At 40.3% G+C, this 19,088-nt stretch overlaps 1 protein-coding gene across 1 annotated transcript in view; it reads left to right on the top strand.

The window, feature by feature from the left end:
- Positions 1-10,916: 10,916 nt before the first annotated feature.
- AOX1 (aldehyde oxidase 1) overlaps positions 10,917-19,088 on the top strand; it is a 44,572-nt gene continuing 36,400 nt past the window's right edge. Inside the window, exons 1-8 of the mRNA XM_009910596.2 lie at positions 10,917-11,024; positions 12,121-12,178; positions 12,623-12,719; positions 13,858-13,966; positions 14,508-14,634; positions 16,976-17,037; positions 18,055-18,135; positions 19,003-19,083. Of these exons, the coding sequence (XP_009908898.2) occupies positions 10,965-11,024; positions 12,121-12,178; positions 12,623-12,719; positions 13,858-13,966; positions 14,508-14,634; positions 16,976-17,037; positions 18,055-18,135; positions 19,003-19,083 (675 nt within the window). The 5' untranslated portion in view covers positions 10,917-10,964. The remainder of the gene's footprint in view (positions 11,025-12,120; positions 12,179-12,622; positions 12,720-13,857; positions 13,967-14,507; positions 14,635-16,975; positions 17,038-18,054; positions 18,136-19,002; positions 19,084-19,088) is intronic.

Here is a 19,088-nt window from a genome sequence, read left to right as displayed (position 1 = left end):
AAAACCATGTTTGCATTTATACCCAATTTCTAAAGTCCAGCTTTGGTAAAACATGAAATTATTTGTAGTTAGTTAATTTTTTAAAGCCCAACCACAGAATATGTGCATTCAGTTTGAAAAAAAGTAAGATAAAATACGCAGTTTGTTATTTTCCATGTTTCTGATCCAGCCTCCAGTAGTAGCTCTATTCTCTCTGTCCCCAAGCTGTGAATTTTTTCTCTTTGCAGAAAACCAGTTATGCACAGAACTAACCTGCAATAGTGCCTTCCTCACTTGTGTGGAAAATGCACAGCTGCTGAGACAGCCTGAGGAGCTTACAGAACAATGTAATGATTGTTCATTGCCATTCTATGGGCATGTGGCTGAAAGAAAGAAACACACAGTGCTTTGTAAGTCAAAAACTCAATCTGATATAATGGATTTTGATAAAAAATATGGCTCAAATCCTATTCTTTTACCTCTTAAAGTTAGCAATGAAAGTAAGATGGATTTAAAAAAGCTGCTTTGTACCACCAAGATGAAGTCTGAAGAAACCCTTTATGATGCTGATATGGAGATGACTGTCAGTGATGCAGGTGAACTACTGACAGTTACAGCAAAAGACAAAGATAAATTATACCAAAATAGAAGTAGCAATGCCAACTCTGATAAAATACTAGCAAGTTTCAGAAAAGCAAAATATTCTAAGAAAGATAAAGAGAAAATTAAAAGCAAGATGGAAGTTGGTTCAAGTTTGTATGCAGAAGAAAGACACTCTAGGACTGACAATGGTGAAGTCCCAAAAGCTACTGACTCACAAACTCAACTATTTGAAAGTCAAACAGAACAGCTACCTACAGGAAATTCTGTAGAGAAACAGAGTTTGCCAAATGCCAGCAACTATTATCCAGCAGAAAATTCTCCAAGTAGATCAAAAGATACCAGGAGGATGTGCCAGGTTAATGTGATGAGTCTAAGAAAACAGGAGAAAAACGGAGAAACTTTCTCAGAAACATCTGAAGATGTGCAAAGCAAAATACAAATACCAGATTCAGACTCATCTAATAACAAGAGTCCAACAGAAGTTCATTGTGCTGAAAATTTACTATTCCAAGATAATACCTCCAATATATTGCATTTAAAAGGGGACTTTCTGCATACACATGAGAAACATAGCAGGCCAGAAACAAACAGGGAAAAAAGCCCTTCTAAAATGAGCACAGGAAAATGCTGTAGAGAGGAAAATGGACATCAAGGAGAATATATTTCAAAAAAGCCTCAAACAGAGATGCACCAACGTGACAGCAAAAGAAAACAAGACAAGATGAATATTGGAAAACACAACAAAAACAGTAGTTACAGACAGAGTGAAGAAACTGCAAGTGACAGTGGTCAGAAAACTAAAACTTCTAAAGCAAACCAAAAGAGGACCCATTTCTCACCAAGCAGATTAAAACATACAGTGGCAAAGGCTAGCAGGAAAGCATATATAATACCCAAAGAAAATCTTACACAGTTCTCACTTTGTAACAATGAAGAATTAAAAACCAAGGGTACATTGCATGTGGATGGTGTTCATGGCAGTATAACTGGAACTCAGCAAATGCAAATAGCTTTAGTTGTGGAGAATGGTGCAGCTATGAATTTGCCACAAGCTAAAGAACAAGTTAATGATACTGTCAATATGTTAAAGAAAGTAGATCCCTCATCACTGGCACATAAGATGCCTCACAGCAGTAATTCTAATAAACTAGTGAAGCAAAACCAGAGGTTTAGTTCTGATATTACTGAGACCAAAGCAGAGAAAGATTCTTTCAGGCATATTGACCAGGAGGAGCAGAATATTTTGGATGGCCCAGAAGTCCCTCATGAGGTAGATTACTTTAGGAGCAAATTAAAACCTGTGGTTCGAAAGTCAAAATCTAAATGTTCTAAGAGTATGCCTTTAAACATAGATGGCCTTTTCCAGGAAGGTCCTTCCAGTGTGAAGCTCTCAGCTCGTGATAAACACAGTGCTTCTGTGAACTTCTCTGTACTTGCAGACTCTGAAATCTGTGGGGAGAATGATCATAATAAAGCACATGATGCAGGTAAGTTTATAGTCTGGGTAAAAAAACCCCAACATTTTGAATTAGTGCCTGTAAATAGTAGTAAGCTGTCTTCTTTTAATATTATCCCAGTCTTGTTGCTTGCTTGTAGTGGATAAAACAGGAGTGACTGAAAATGACTAAAATGATTCCTATTTTATATTACATATAAAAGTATACATATTCTCTATTACATATCAGTCACAATATCTTTTTAAATTGTGGTAACTAATACCCTTTTTTTACTTGTCAGTATGTTCCAGGATAATATTTACTTGGGCAGACAGAAGTAGTCTGCATTCTTGAGGGGCAATTATAGTTGGACCATGTATTCATTTTTAATAGAATTTGAGGGTATTCAGAAACTTTGGGATAGAAAAGATAAACCAGCTTGAACTGGGAAATAAAATTCAAGGGAAGTAAATGTGAGCTACAGTGTTCCTTTCATAAATAGAGAACATAGCTGGACTTAATGACTTTGTTCAAGTTTCTTTAGAAACACTTCAGTGGGAATTCTGAGATCTGAAAAAAGGACTTTGAGCAGGATTTCTCTAGAATCTACCCATGAGCAAACTTTCATGACAACCTCTCTTTTAAATAAGATATTCTACATTAGGAAAATAATAAAAATTGAGTGTAGTTTGGAAGACAGGTACTTCTGTCATACAGTGAAATTATTATAAAGGAGTTAGAATACCACTGTCCTGGGTTAACACAGCCCATTCCCATGGGCACCCAGCACACGCACACAGATGGGAGGGAAAGTAACACAAGAAATCCTCTGGGTGGAAATAAGGAGTTCAATGAGATGGTAAGATGTGCAACTACCTTAACAAAAGTAGAAACAGCATCAGAAGCCAGTGATAAAATGATCCCCTCACCCCAACCTGCAGCCAGCCCACCAGAGAAGACTCACATTCTAAACGTGGAAACTGGAAGCGGCAGCTGGAACAGGAAACTTCTCATGTTACAATCTGAACTTCAAGCCCCATGATACTTTGCTCCAGCCAGCACTTTGATTTTGAAGCTGGCATGATGGCAGCATGGTACTGAATACTCATCTGCAGTCAACTCAACCCCTGACATTCTTCACCCCTTACTCTATACCGTTTGCATCATGCCTAGCAGCAATTAACATCAAACCACAAACATCATTCATCATTCACTGTTCATTCTCACTCAAAATGACATTGCCTTGCAGTACACAACAGCTCTGGAGCTCTGTTCCAGTAAAGTCTGGATCAGTCCATGATCAGTCCAAATGGTGGGGCTGTGTTTTCACCCATGGGACAGTCTATTCCAGTGACTCCTTCTACCCCTCTAAGTGAAAGCAAATTGTGGCTTGCATTCCAGTGCTCTGCTTCCAACACATTCAGCTATTGGGATCCCCCTATCACACCAGAAATATAGATGGGTTCCACCCCTTGTGGTTTGATGGCATCAGAGTGCAATGTGCACCTGTATCTACTAAAACTTCATACTCTTGTGGGTTCAACTTGTCATTAGTTCTGCACAGTCCAATAAACCCAGTTGTCCCTCTCCTCCATTTCCTCTGAGTGGAATCACTTGTGTCCTGTGAAGATATTTTGGAAGTCCCTTCATCAGGAGGATCTGAAGCAGTATCCGTTTTGCTCTTTAGGGGTGATTTGCCACTGAAAACTGGGGCAGCATTCTTCTAGGGAGAGTTAAATATGTTTGAGTTGAAATATGTGTTAAAATCTGTCTTGGAAGTTTTGTAGCATGAGGGATCTATTTTGTAAATATACTTATTCTCAACAATTTCCTATTTACCAAATTGTTTCTAAGAATGTCCTAACACCTAGACCATTTCTGAGCTCAAATTAAGTTTGAACCCCAAACTGGGAAGCAAATGCTGCCTTGGCTTAATTTGAATGCTTGGAATTCTATGAATTAAGAAATACTAATTAAAAATAATTACCATTGAAAGTTTACTTAGTAATTCAGAAAACATTTAAAATAGAGTACATAAACTACTGTATTCACAGGGAGAAAGGCTTTGGAAGATGTGACAAATGCTGGTATACAGTCTCACATTTCCTCACCCAAATCCCTCAAAACTTCAGAAGAAAACTCAGCAGCACCATCTAGACGAGGAAGAGCCACTATTTGCTACAAAGAACCCAGTCTACAATGGTAGGTATACATAAACTAGGGCTTTAGTTTGGTTTTTTTGGAGTACATAATCTCTAAATAAGTAAGTGGACAATCTCTTATAAATCTCTTTTGCATAGATACTTCAGTGTTGGTATAAAACATTTCCTGTTAGCACAGCAGGATTCCCAAGTGCCGCAGTAAGACACCAACAGTATTCAAGTCTTAAGAGACAGATCTTGTGTATAACATTTTATACTTTAGTGAATAATGGTGAATTGTTGCTATTTGTCATATTTCCCCTTTAGAAGTGGGTAATTTGAAATGCTAAATATAGACATATAATAATGTAATCAAGTGGCGAGGTAATTTGTGCACAAAGATTACAGAATTTGGTCATTTTGCTGTAATTAACTGTATTGAATTAAGAAATTTTAATTCAGAATAGATTAATTTGATAATTGGCTATTTACTGTTTAGTGTTCTTAGCAAAGGTGGTGGCACAGGATTTCAGAGATTGTTAAAAGGCAGACATAAATGATGCAATAACTTACCATTTAAAAGAGAATTTTAAAGCCAAAGTTCCATTAATAAAATGAATGTATTTGCACTTATGTGAATAGATCTAAATCCCAATGGACTTTTGATTCCTTCTGAAAATATTCAGAGTGTTTTTTGACTCACCTTTTTTTGGGTTGGTTTGTTGGAGTTTTTTAAAGTATAATGGTAACTTATTGTGCCATGTTCTATGTATTAGAATGCATATTCATGAGGTAAAGACACCATCAATATTTCTCCACATTGGTGTTGAGAGTGAAAGGATTATTGCAGCTTTATGGCAAAGATGTCAAAGGGGTATGTTTTCCCCTTCTGGCCAGCTCTGTGAGACAAAAATAAATCCACAAACTGAAAAAAATTATCACTGTTCTCATACATATTCAAAATAATTTTGTTTACCTCTGTAAATAAGCAAACAATTGAAACAGTAAGGCTGAGGACAAATAAGAGCTAAAAGTAATGTAGGAAGGGTCTTTCCACTTCAGCACTGACTTTTCAGAAATATCAGTGCTACTTAGCTTGTAAAAAAACAAACCACCACCAGACAGGGATTAGAGTTAGATTTTTCTTTTATTAATTGACTTGGAGGCTAAAATGGTTCAATATTATGACACTGACACATTCTCCTCTTTTACCCCACAATGATAAGATGTTTTATTTCTGGAGAGAGATGGTAACTAATAAAAACAATGTGGCTGGCACGCAAGCTTTTAGATTACTGTCTCCTATTTGTATTTTCTTTCCAAATATTCTGTTAAATTTTTGGTTTAAATAACTTAAGCCTGCCATTTTCAGCATTATTTTTGGAAACAGCTATCTATGCCTTGCTCTTTCAGACATATTTATTTTCTCTAAATTTAATTTCTTAGTGTGTCATGCTTTCATTGACTAGATTTACTACTTGGAATTGCTATTATGATTACATAATGATAGTTACAAAGGTGCTTGAGGATATTTATACATTATGTCTTTTATTTCTTTGGTTTACAGCAAATTGAGACGTGGGGATCCATTTACAGATACACAGTTTCTGGACACTCCAGTCAATAGGGTAAAAAAGAAAATACGTTTTAAAAGTAAATCAAAACTTATTTGAAGAAGACAGGAGAACTTTCTTTACAAACAATACTCCAAAAATAGGTACAATTTTAACAATTATATATATGTTTAGCAGTATAGAGTGCTTATTGTTCTTTGGTTAGTAAAGGTCTTCCGAAGTGGAGCTTCCTGGAAAGAAGCTGTTATATAAGGGACACAGAATACTTTGTTGAGGAAGGCTTGTACAGGTTGGGCTCCAGTCTTGTGTTTGCCTTTTTGTTCAGTTTTTGGTAATGGGTTCAAAGGGTTTAGAGCACTTCTTAATTTGTGAGAAAAGTGGATGTTTAATGAGAATTAAAAATAAACCACCTTTGGGAATTTTAATGTGAATTGCTTATATTTACTGTGAGTAGAACTATTTCTCAGTGCTGGTTGGAACACACACAAACATCCTGAATTTTACTAACTCTACCAAAGTGACAGTGTGTTGGGTTGGTGTTTTTTTTTTTTTGTTTGTTTTTTTGGTTTTTTTTTTTTTTGTTGTTTTTTTTTTGATAGTTGACTTTTGAATTTAACAGAATCGTGATGAAATTAGAATGAAGAACTCAAATTTTTGAGACCCTGGGAGGACATTATAGCTGCCTTCTGATACCTGAAGGGAGCCTGCAAGAGGGATGGGAAAGGACTTTACTTCAAGGTGTCTAGCAATAGGACAAGGGGAGATGGTTTTAAGCTGAGGGAGACTAGATTTAGACTGGATCTTAGGAAGAAGTTCTGCAGTACAAGGGTGGTGAGACTCTGGAATAGGTTGCCCAGGGAGGTTGTGGATGGCCCCTCCCTGGAGGTGTTCAAGGCCAGGTTGGATGAGGCTTTGAGCAATCAGGTCAGGATGAGAGGCAGGGAGGCTGGAGTATGTGATCTCTTAAGGTCCCTTCCAACTTATGCCGTTCTATGATTCTGTAAGTTTAGCATCCAGAGTATGTGCCAGAAGGCAGCCAGAAAGAAAACACCACTGTAGTAGAAATTCAATGCTAAATTTGATCAGAGAAAACAACACCTTGCGTCTCCAAATGGGGGAGTGCTAGTGTGATGACTGGTAGAACTATATCATGCCATTCAGCTCTTAGGTTTTTGTACTATGCTTCCACTCTGGATTCTCTTGAATCACTGTTGTATTCCACAATGCACTGTCAGCTGACAAAGAGTTTTCTGTCACTGTCAGATTTCACAGATGTTGCCAGCTGCAAGCTGTAGCTCACAGCCCACACAAGTTTTAAAGATTATGTCAGATAAGCTTCAGGTTCGTTTTGCAACCAAGATAGCTGTAGCTCTTTCTTAATGAGATACATTAACTTCACACAGTATGCAGTTATGCTGAGGAATTCCATATTACAGGAGTAGATGTTACTAGTTTACATGGACTTAAAAGTAGATCATGCAAATTAATGGAAGAAAAACCTCTGAGGAATTACCAGAGTACCATTTCTGGCACTAGATATTCCTGAACTGCAAAGAGTTGAAAACTGGAAGAGTATTTCTGGAGAAGCTTTATTATGCATTTGACCAATTTTTATACTCTCCCCGCTGCCCCCAAAGGGCATTCATTATGGAAACCTTCAGAGACCAGTTCTTTGACCAGCTAGCCCTTTGTTCTGATATGGTACACCTTTTGAAGAGGTGTAACATACTCTTAGATTATAATCCATTCTTTAAAATACCAAATCAAACTGTGTTTATTACTTCATTGTAGCTTCCCCTGTAACCTGGGAAGCTGATGGAGAAAATAGTGCTGGAAACTGTTAAAGACAAGGAAGGAGATTTGGAGTAGTTGGCATTGATTTACAAAAGGGAAATCATGCTTTATGAACCTGACGGCCTTCTACAATGAGACAACTGCTTGGTGGGTGAGAGTGGTAGACACCATTGGCATTATCTTTACAAAGGCTTGACATTACCTCTGGTAACACCCCATGAATAACTGAGGAAGTGTGTGTTAGTTAAGTGCACAGTGAAAACTTGAAAACTGGCTCGAAAACTTGAAAACTGGCTGAGCTGTCAGTCCCAGAAGATTGTGATCAGCAGCACATAGCCCAGTTGGAGGCAAAACACTGGAGCTCCCTGGGGTTTCATACTGAGGCCAGTACTGATTAAAATCTTCATTAACAACCCTCACAACAGAGTGCAGGCTGCATAAATTCGCAGTTGATACAAAACTGGGAGGAGTGGCTGAAACACTGGATGATTATGCTGCCATGCAGAGGGACCTGGACAGGCTGGAGAAAGGGCACAAGAGGAATCTCATGAAGGTCACATGGGGAACTCCTGTCTTTCTCTTGTGAGCTGCCAGAATTTCAGCTGCATTTTGACAGAAAAATAAGGCATACACATAAAAATGTATTCTGGGATATAGCTTTCAAGTGTATAACTGTGAACAGTAAGAGGCACAAAAGCATTCTTTACAAATATGTATGTAATAGCACAACTGGTTTTTAGCCCCAAGGGAGCTTTCCTTGAGGAGTGTGCCTGTAGAACATTCCATGTATGAATTTGGAATTAAATAGGCCCCGAGCAAGGAACAGAGAACTTGCCTAGCTGTGATTACCAGTTCCAGAGACCATGCAAAGACTGTAAATGTACAGCAATAAGGGCAGCAAAGTGTTTTCATAGAGAACCTTAGAGGAAAAAAAAAGCATTGCATCAGTATGAAAATTCTTCCTATACAAAACCTAGCTTAACACCCAGGCACTGTGATCTGTATTGACAAGCAGAGCTGTCTAAGTTATTATCTAAGAAACTTGCAAGCAGACTTTTTCTTTCTAAAACATGCTGTATATGTCACTGCATTAGCAAGATCATTACTAAGAGGTGCAGAAATGCTTCTATCCTGACTCAATGTTGTTTTGAAATACAACACTTTGTCTTACATTTTTTTGTAACCAAATTTGTCATTATTGGTTAATTGAAATGTGCTTGCTAGCTTTTAGTGTTTATCAACATCACCAGCTGTGCTGCTAGAAATCTGGAAAGAAGTATCTGTTACAACTCATGTTCCCTGTGTTGGCACTGCATCAGCAAAACACAGCTTATGTTTTTTGAAATGGTGGTTTCTCTCTCTTGCCTGTGCATTAAAAGTTAGCAACAGAAGAACATGCTCCATCTTCTCAGGAAAAATAATTCTGTTGGAAATGGTCTTTGTTATTTTTTCAGTGATAGTCCTGTTGTTCCTGTGCAGGTGCAACTGCCCTGGCAAACACAAATGCCTGGTGACAGCTGTCAAAGGGCTTGCTGAGGAGCTCATATAGGTCAGCTTGGTGCTTTGCAGATATGAAGCAGCACCTTAAGGCCCAGAAACTCTCATCCTGCTTTTGTGTGGTTCTGTGGACTTGGCCCTCCAGCTAATTAGCACTGACCACAGGGTGCCCTCAAGTGAGGGTATCAAGGGTATCAATGGCATCTTGCTATGGAGACATTTTGAGCTGGTCTCTATGCGGCAAGTGGCCTGGCAATTGTATTCTCTTCTCTTAGAAAGGGATGCCATCTAAGGATATGTCCATGGATTGAGGGAGTCCTCACCTTGGGTGAGTGTGTATTTTGGGTACTTTTGTGTGGGAGGTTTTCTTTTTATGAGTGAGTGAGTGCAGATTCTGTGCAAGAAAGAATATTCTCTGAAGTTTAGGGTTTGGTTGGAGTGTGGAGTAATTCTGGTTGCTCGTTTTGTGAGTGCCTCATGATAGGTCCATACAATCTCTGGTGTTACCAGCTAGGCTGCTATGATTTTTCATAGAAGTCTAAGACCTACAGCTTTGTTCCTTAGTGTCTTCCATTCCTTTTAGCATAAATATCTTTCAAAGTAACAAAGGATAAAAGAAAATGACCCCCAGATGCATGGAAGTTACTTTTAAATAGCTCCAAAGTCATGTTACTGTTGCTGCCACCTTTAAGCTACTGAAAGCAAGCTTCCCTTGTTTTCTTTATCCCTGTTGGTTTTGTTGCTCAAATTGTGTTCTGTACATACAAGTACATCCAGTACCTGAAGGGGACCTACAAGAAAGCTAGGAGGGGACTTTGTACAAGGGCTTTTAGTGATGGGATGAGAGGGAATGAAGCTGGAAGAGGGGAGATTTAGACTGGATATGGGAAGAAATTCTTTACAGTGAGGGTCATGAGACACTGGTTCAGGTTGTCCAGGGAGGTGGTGGATGCCCCCTCCCTGGAGGTGTTGAAGGCCAGGTTGGATGAGGCCTTGAGCAACCTGGGCTAATGGAAGGTGGGGGGTAGTGGGGGATCTGAACTGAATGATCTTTAAGGTCCCTTCCAACCCAAACCATTCTATGAATCTATGAAAATGTACTTTGTTATTTTCTAGGATACAGTTCTGTAACTGCTCTCAAAGATGCTTGCTTCATTTATGTACTACTGAAATAATGTTACATTGTCTGTTGAATCTTCACTAAATGTGAATCTTTTACCAGAACAGTTATTATATTAGAGGGTCTTGCCAGGAAAAAAAAATGATGCAAACCCAGCACATGATATTTGAGATAAAAATCTGTCAGTCACAAGGATTAAGTTTATTTTACTGAAGATAAGGTAATATGGACTTCTTTTTATAGCTTCAAAGTTTCTTTTTATCATATGTGTCCATTCTAATTTTTTTTACACATAATGTTTTAGTTTATGCTAATGAAGATATTATTTTAAAATCTGTAGGAAAAATATTTCTATATGTTTAAATGGGAAGGGGGAAATAGTTATGATTCCATAAACTCTTGTTGGCATAATCAGCTCTTACAAATACTTATATATTTGTATGTAACAAATACATATATATGTATTAGAAATACCTGGAAGTCACTGCCGATTCTTTCGTGTGACTGCCAATCTGCAGAGTACCTGTTGGGCTCACGATCACTACTGCCTGTGGAGATTTCACGGTCAGAAGGTAACAACAACTCATGTTGCTAGTGTTGCCATTTTGTCTGGAGGAGCACGTACGTACTCTGAGCTATGTCCTGCTTTTTGAATAGTCCTTAAAATGCTCTAATAAACCTCTTGTGGCTGAGCCCCAGCCCTCGGCTGCTGCTGACTCGTAACGTCCGGGAGTGCAGCTGGCGCAGCGAGCTCCGCCCTCCAGCCCGCCCGGGCCGGCCAAGGATCTGCTGGCGCTGCTGCCTCCGGCTCCCGCGTACGATGTCTCTGCGAGGGGCAGCGGCCTCTGACGAGCTGGTTTTCTGTGTGAATGGGAGGAAGGTAAGTGTTGTCTGGAAGGAATGTGGAGAAAGGCGGGCGACTGTTACAAGGTTACCCTCAAAGAGTATGGGCACAGATTTGGCTTCCTCAGACTTGTTGCTGATGGGAATATAACCAAATCCTCATACAAGCCTCCAGAAACATTCCTTGAAATCTCCTCCGTGCTGAGTAAAAAGCGCATCAGCCTTCAAGTATTGCTTTAGTTAGCTGATGCTGTCCTGCGTACAGCAAGTACTGTGAGAAGGGGAGAAGTAAACAAGCAGGACAACCGTGATTACATCATTACATTTCAGCTCGATCTGCAGCCTGCAGGGCAAAAAAAATGTGTCAAAGTGAAATGGACTTGAAGCTGGCTGTCAAATTGTGCCAGTGAGCAAACCAATTTTTCGTTTTTATATGCCCAGCTTCTCATCTTTCATGGCGTCAGAGGAGAGATATTAGATGGTGTCAGATTCTCGGAAGCACAACAGAGAGTCATCGAGACACTTGTGCCAGATATGGACTACTAATGTCAAGAACATTTTGCAAGAAGTTAAACTCTTTGATTCAGTGCAACTGGATCTAAATCAGCTGTTTCTGAAGAGCAGAATAAAAAAATACTGTAGTCAGTGAAGAATGGAGGCATTTCTGGTGCTCTCCATTGTTGATCTATTGCAGCAAGTGTTGTTAGGCTATTACAGCAAGTGGAAAGTTTGTATAAATAATGCTAGAAGAAAACTAGTTTCTGCTGATACCCATACAGGCTTCCTCTGGTGTTAATTCCAGTAGGTTAAAGTGCCAGGGAGACTCTAAGATCTGTAGATTATTAATTCTCTATGTTGTGCTGCCTCTCACTAAGAAGCAGTTGTTTTTATTAGTGGCAAAGTGCCCTGGCACTTCTTTGCTGGAAATGTATCTGTCTGAATTTCCATAACAAGCCTGAAATCCCCTGTGGTCTTTTGCAATTGCTCCAGTTCTATGAGAAAGAACCAGAGAAAGATTCACTTCTGGCTGTGTGGAATGTAGTCTGTGCCCTGAATTTTGAAAAGCCTTTGTTACTTAGTTAAACTCTTTTTTCTTCTTTTTTTTTTTTTTTTTTTTTTTTTTCTTACTGCAGATAGTAGAGAAAAATGCTGATCCTGAGCAAATGCTGTTGTCTTACCTGCGAAAGAGACGTATCCTTTTCTTGTGCGCTCCTTTAAGTCACTCATGTGGAAGCTTTATTTGAGCAAAATTCTCATAAGTGATAATTAAAAGGTGATTTACCAGGTTCAAGAAGTTTTGACTGCCTTAAGATTAAACAACCCTCAAACTGGCCTTGAACATCTACAGAGAGGGGGCATCCAGGACAATCTGTTCCAGTGTCCCTGAACAATCTGTTCCAGTGTCTTACCACCCTCACTGTAAAGAATTTCTTCCTAATATAATTCTTTAGCTTCAATCTGATTTCCCGTGAAGATTTAAATCCAAAATAGAGCCTGATGGATACGTTACCATACCAAACTAATATTGTGTTCCTTAGCTGTTCAGGAAGAAAGGTGCCCTGAAGCTTTTGAGCAAAATGAAGACCAAACTGAAACCTGATAATTACCTTTTTTCCCTGATGATGGCATTTTCAGTCCGTCTTACAGGAACTAAGTATGGCTGTGGAGCAGGTGGCTGTGGTTCCTGCACAGTGATGATATCAACTTATGAGCCAGCTTTGAAGAAGATACGGTATCCTTAGCCACACTCAATGTTGTGACTGTAGATAACCATTGTCAGATATTAAACCATTAAAAAAAAATGTTGTAAAATCTACACAATAATAAAAGGATCCAAAGGAAGGGTCACTTTAATCCCAGAGAGAATGTTGTAAGAAATACTGTTCATTTAGCTATGCTGTAAATGTCCTGAAATGCTACACTCAAGTGCTTAATTGGCTCATACTGAGCTGAGAGCTCCTGTGAGGGGTTTTCTTTTTAAGAGGTGTACATTTTAACATCCTTTATATTGACCGCTGGAATGTGTCTCTTACCTGTAGCTCTCTCCTATGACTGATGGGAACATAAGACAGGTAGAATTTTGATTTTACCAGCCCTTTAATACTGAACTCCTTCCCTACACCCCACCCTCAAAAACAAGGACTTTGAAACTGAAAACCAGAGTTTCATTAAGCTGAAAGCTGGAATAAATTACTATTAAATTGAGAAAGCTCCAGTCAGATTAAGTGGTTATGTGTCATTGTCAGTTGAATGTTTGGTTAGGGGGAGTAAAAGTACAAATATTGCAGTTTTTCCTTTGACAGTTGCATTACATTGGAATGCAGTACAAATGAAAATGTTTAAAGTTATTTTGAAATGGAAACAGTCAGAATGACACTTGAAAAGGACCATTTCACCTATAGTAAACCAAAACATTTTATTGCTAATGACAAAAAGCTTTGAAGAATTTTCATTTTGGTATGCTGTTCCCACTTGGAATGATATTTATTTTACATCAGAATTTCCTTCAGGTCAGAAATTTGGTTACAGACTTGCAGCAGTAGCTCTTTACTTCCTTCAAATGACTGCACTGACCCTCCCCTCTCCATCTTCCTGCTCTGAAACACACTTAGCAAGTTGCTTGTGGGCAGGAGAGACAAGAGGGTGATTAGAGGAAGATATTAATTCTACATAACTGTCCTCAGAGAGATGGGTTTTATACTAAGCACAAGAAACAGCCAGTAAGTCATCCCTTCTATGCAGCTTATTCTCCTGTCATTCCAAATGATGATAATGGCTGCTTTGCAAGTTGTGGTGGGACTACAAAATAGTCATGTCTTTATTATAATGTAATAATATTCATGTTCTTTATTCTCCTTTATGTTCCATAGACATTATTCAGCAAATGCATGTTTGCTTCCCATTTGTTCCTTGTATGGTGCAGCAGTGACCACAGTAGAAGGTGTTGGAAATACAAAAAACAGGGTTCATCCAGTTCAGGTGAGAGGACAGTATCACTGTGAAAAGGATTGCTAATTTCTTCCTTACTATGGACCGGCTTGAGTGGCAGTGCTTTCAAGGCATGGGAGTTTCATACAGTGATTATTCTCCCTGCTAAATAGTAACAGAAAACAGCACAAATTTCTGATGATTGGTTGATCAAGGCTGATGAGATGTGTCACATGATGGATCTGTAATACTGACAGACTGATCAAATAGTTGGTACGTAAGAATTGTTGGAGTGGATCAGGCTTGCGCTCTGTTTGGGCCAGTGACACATCTTGGACAGTGACCTTTTAGCTGATACTTTTAGTATGAAAGCAAAAAAACCACAGAGGTGCACCGAAGGTTAATTACCTTCCTTAGTAAGGTGTGCTTGGGCATCACATCCCAAATAATTATTCTTGTTTGAGATTGTTTTACTTTAAAGGTCTGATTTACTACAAGACTACAGTTAGTATGCTGTCTCCCATTTAAGAGAGAGTTCACTAGAATAGTGATGTACACTGAAACGAGTGCTACTTGTGATGTTTCATTGCAGGAAAGGCTTGCCAAGTGCCATGGCTCGCAGTGTGGTTTCTGCACCCCTGGAATGGTGATGTCCATATACACTTTGCTAAGAAACCACCCGGAGCCAACTTCAGAGCAGATGATTGCAGCTCTGGCTGGTAAATATTGCTGCTTTTTAATTTGTAGGTATGTCCCTGAACTGTTTTGTTCAGAGGCTTTCAGTATGTAAGTGCATATCTGTGTGAGTACACATGCATACCTGTATGTATGTACTCCATGCAAATGGTGCTTCCCAGCAGAGCTATTGCTGGATACAGACCTTGTACACTTTGTCATTCTTTTCTCCTGGTAAATGAAGTGTGGAATCATAGAATCAATAATGTTGGAAAAGACCTCAAAGATCATCAAGTCCAACCTGTTCCCCCAAGACCTCATGACTACTAAACCATGGCACCAAGTGCCACATCCAATCCCCTCTTGAACACCTCCAGGGATGGTGACTCCACCACCTCCCTGGGCAGCACATTCCAGTGGCTAACAACTCTCTCTGTGAAGAACTTTCTCCTCACCTTGAGCCTAAACTTCCCCTGGCACAGCTCTTGTTCTGGTGCTGATTGCCTGGGAGAAGAGACCAACCCCCTGCTGACTACAACCTCCCTTCAGGTAGTTGTAGGCAGCAATAAAGTCTCCCCTGAGCCTCCTCTTCTCCAAGCTAAACAATCCCAGCTCCCTCAGCCTCTCCTCATAGGGCTTGTGGAGCTGTGGATCATTTAAAAAACAGGTGTTAAAACATCCCTAGATGTGCCAAATGTTGTCCTATTGGAGAATTAGTTACATCTGAACATCTCTGAGATACCGTGAGAGACTAAAACTTGTCCCTCCTTGTGTGACTCAACAAAGATAAAATCACTTGCTGCTTGCCCAGACAATATGTTGTTGGGCAGAGCCACTGGAAGGAAGGTGCAAAGATCATGTAGGAATCCTGTCTACCAATCCTGGATGCAAATCACCTTGAGATTGCATCCTGATAACACTGGACTGCAGCTGGCCTATAACAATGGCCCAAGGACCCAGCCACCACGCCTTCAGGACAAGATCATTCCCAGCCATCAGATACCCCAGGAAGGGAGGATGGTGAGACAATGGATTCACCACCTGTTTCCTGATGTGTAAATGTGGGGGCATGTAGATAGAGAAGGAGGGGGTTGAGCCCCGCCCCCCTCCCCCCCCCTCCATCCAGACCCTTGCCCAAACACACAGGAATGCACAAAAAGATTTCCTGGGGAACGATACCTGGATATTTACCTAAGGAGGATTTCCTGGCCCCTGAATTCCTGAGGGACAATGCTTGGACACATACCTAAGGACTAAAAACTGTATAAAAGACTTGAGCCACTACTGGCTTGTAAGAAGGAAAACGCAGAAGAAGGACCATGCCGCTGAGAAGGAAGGAAAAGCCCGGGACAATGCTGCTCCAGAGAAAAGAGGCCATGGAGCCTGGAAGAAGCAGACTGAACCCTTTCTCCGTGTCCTAAGTCCCGCCTGCTGCAACTCATGGAGCTGAAGAGGCTGCCCAGAGGACCACATCTCTTCTCCAGCCAAAGCCTCAGCACCCTTTCTCTACAGACCCAGGCTGCCCAGAGGACCACATCTCTTCTCCAACCAAAGCCTCAGCACCCTTTCTCTACAAACCCAGCACCTCCTGCAGCACCTTTCCTCCACAGACTCAAACTGTCTTGGGGGTGGTGAGGGGTGTGGTAATATAATTCCTTTCCTCTTCTCTCTCTCTTCTCTCTCTCCTTCTCTATCTTCTCCCTCTCCCCTTCTTATTTCCATTTTATTTATGTAATAAATAGTCTAGCTGTTGATATTTTGGCCTCGTTTGTGCCTCTAATTTCACAACACGGGAATATTCAAAAGAACTGAGTCTCTTTCCCTCTCCGGACCGAGACATACTGTTAGATTGGGAGCTTAGAATGTTGTAAGCTTCACAGGAGAGTCCCTTTGTGGTAGGAATAAAAAAGAAGAGAGATGCAGACCATCCTTGCTAAAGCAAGGTGTGAACATTTATTGCAAGTAAACTACCTTTTTGTTGTCTGTTGTGCAGTTGCGGTGAAGCCAAAGGCAGTTTCTGTTAGGATGAGTTCAGCTTAATGGAGGTGTAATGCTAACCTTCATTATCAGAAAGAAGTTGAGGGGGAGGAGAAAAATGTTTTGAGTAGTTGAAGAATATTGTGCAATCTCCTATTCTCCTGCATGCTAGGCTGTAGATAGTATTCCCTCTAGTGCAGCTCTCAAGTTATGTCATACTCCACATGAAACAATAGCCTCAGTAGCTGCAGGGCCCTAAGTCTTGTGTCACTGCTCTTTTTTGTCTTTTAGAAAGCTAACACTTTCTAAGTTTCAAAAACACAACCCTTCTATAAAGCTATGACATTTGAAATAAAGCCATGTGCTTTAGAACAAAGCCTTTTCTTACTGGTTCCCATTTTTTTGCAGGGAACTTGTGTCGCTGTACTGGATATAGACCAATTGTAGATGCCTGTAAAACCTTCTGTGAGGTAAGTAGTGATGATAGGAATGCTGGGTTGTGCCCATTGGTGTATGTATGTATGTATACAGACCATCAAGAATTTCTTTAAGACATCTCTTTCCTCTGTTAAAGTCTAAGCAAGCTGTGTAGTGGCCTAATGCATTACCAAAATTGACTAACTCAAATGGACTTGGTGTCTAGCCTGGATTTTGAAGAGTAATCTGTACTCCATGTGTTTTACTGTGGGTTGGTACTGGCATAAAAACAGAATAGGGACTGGTATTCTTTGTAATTTATCATGTAAAGCAGCATTTCAGAAACCTACAGTGAAAGAAATTGGACAGTAAACAGTAGGTGAAAGAAATTATATAGACCATCTGTATGAGCTCTCACAAGGTCAACTGATTTTTACATAGTATGATTTCCCTTGTTTTAAGGACTTAAATATCCAATGATTTTGTTATTTTTGAATATCACTTCATTAACATATAATCCTTGTGACACATAATCCTTGAGACTTGGACAGACTGGAGAGATGGGCAAAGAGGAACCAAAAGAGGTTCAACAAGGAAAGTGCAGAGTCCTGCACCTGGGAAGGAATAATAAACTGCACCAGTACAGGTTAGGGGGGAGACCTGCTAGAGAGCAGCCCTGTGGAGAAGGACCTGGGAGTCCTGGTGGACAAGAGGTTATCCATGGGACAGCAATGTGCCCTTTTGTCCAAGAAGGCAAATGGTATCCTGGGGAGCATTAAGAGTGTGTCCTGCAGATCAAGGAGGTTCTCCTCCCCCACTACTCTGCTCTGGTTGAGACCTGTTCCTTTGTGACCTGTGCTAGATTATGTGGTCTTGCTCTGGCAGGGCAGTTGGGCTGGAAGATCTCCAACTCCTGACATCCTGTGATCCTGTAATCTGTCCAATTTAGCTTAATATTAAACTTCATCCGTAACTGTATTGAAATATAACGAGACATTTTCATTGATTTGTCCAGAATGGTAATGAGTTAGTCTGCTTAATGTTTCACTAATGGAATATTCCTACTGTAGGAATCTGTTTGTTGTCAAAAGAAAGCAAATGGGAAGTGTTGCTTGGGACAGGAAGATGATTTGTTTGACATGGAAGAGAAGGTAGGGTTTTAAGTATTTTCCTTGGGTTGTATTAGAAGGGGTGTGTTCATTAAGTCATGAGAGGTTTTTCTCCCTCTCTACTCTGTCCTGGTGAGGCCACATCTAGAATACTTTGTCCAGTTCTGGGCCCCTTCAGTTCAAGAAGGACCTCAGGGAACTGCTTGAAAGAGTCCAGTGCTGAGCCACAAAAATGATTAAGGGAGTGGAACATCTTCCTTATGAGGACAGACTGAGGCAGCTGGGGCTCTTCAGCTTGGAGAAGAGGAGACTTAAGGGGTGACTTTAGTTCCCCCCTCAACATGAGGGTCATGGAGCATTGGAACAGACTGCCCAGGGAGGTTGTGGAGTCTCCTCTGGAGACTTTCAAGACCCATCTGGATGTGTTCCTGTGCGACATGTGCTAGATTCTATGGTCCTGCTCTGGCAGGGGGATTGGATTCAATGATCTTTGAAGGTCCCTTCCAACCCCTAAGAAACTGTGACCTCATTAAGGTTTATAAATACATGAAGGGTGAGTGCCAAGAGGATGGAGCCAGGCTCTTCTTGGCATTGCCTGATGATAGGACAAGGGGCAATGGGTGAAAGCTGAGGTATAGGAAGTTCCATAGAAACATGAGGAAGAGTGTTTTCACTGGAGTGTGACAGAACTCTGGTACAGGCTGCCCAGGGAGTGTCTCTCTCTAGAGATATTCAAGACCCACCTGGATGCATTCCTGTGTGATGTGCTCTAGGTGATCCTGCTCTGGCAGGGAGGTTGAACTGGATGATCTTTTGAGGTCCCTTCCAGCCCCTAACATTCTGTGATTCAGTGGAAATTAGTGATGAGAGAAAATTTTTTGGTTTTAGCTTCTTTTCTTTCTTTTTAAGGTTTCCACCAGGCTATTTTCAACAGATGAATTTCAGCCATTAGATCCCACTCAGGAGCTTATATTTCCTCCAAAACTAATGGTAAT

Source organism: Dryobates pubescens, chromosome 2, assembly GCF_014839835.1.
Source record: "Dryobates pubescens isolate bDryPub1 chromosome 2, bDryPub1.pri, whole genome shotgun sequence".
Classification (NCBI taxonomy): Eukaryota; Metazoa; Chordata; class Aves; order Piciformes; family Picidae; genus Dryobates; species Dryobates pubescens.
Note: the sequence above shows the minus strand (reverse complement) of the source record. Positions and strands in the feature narration are given on the sequence as shown.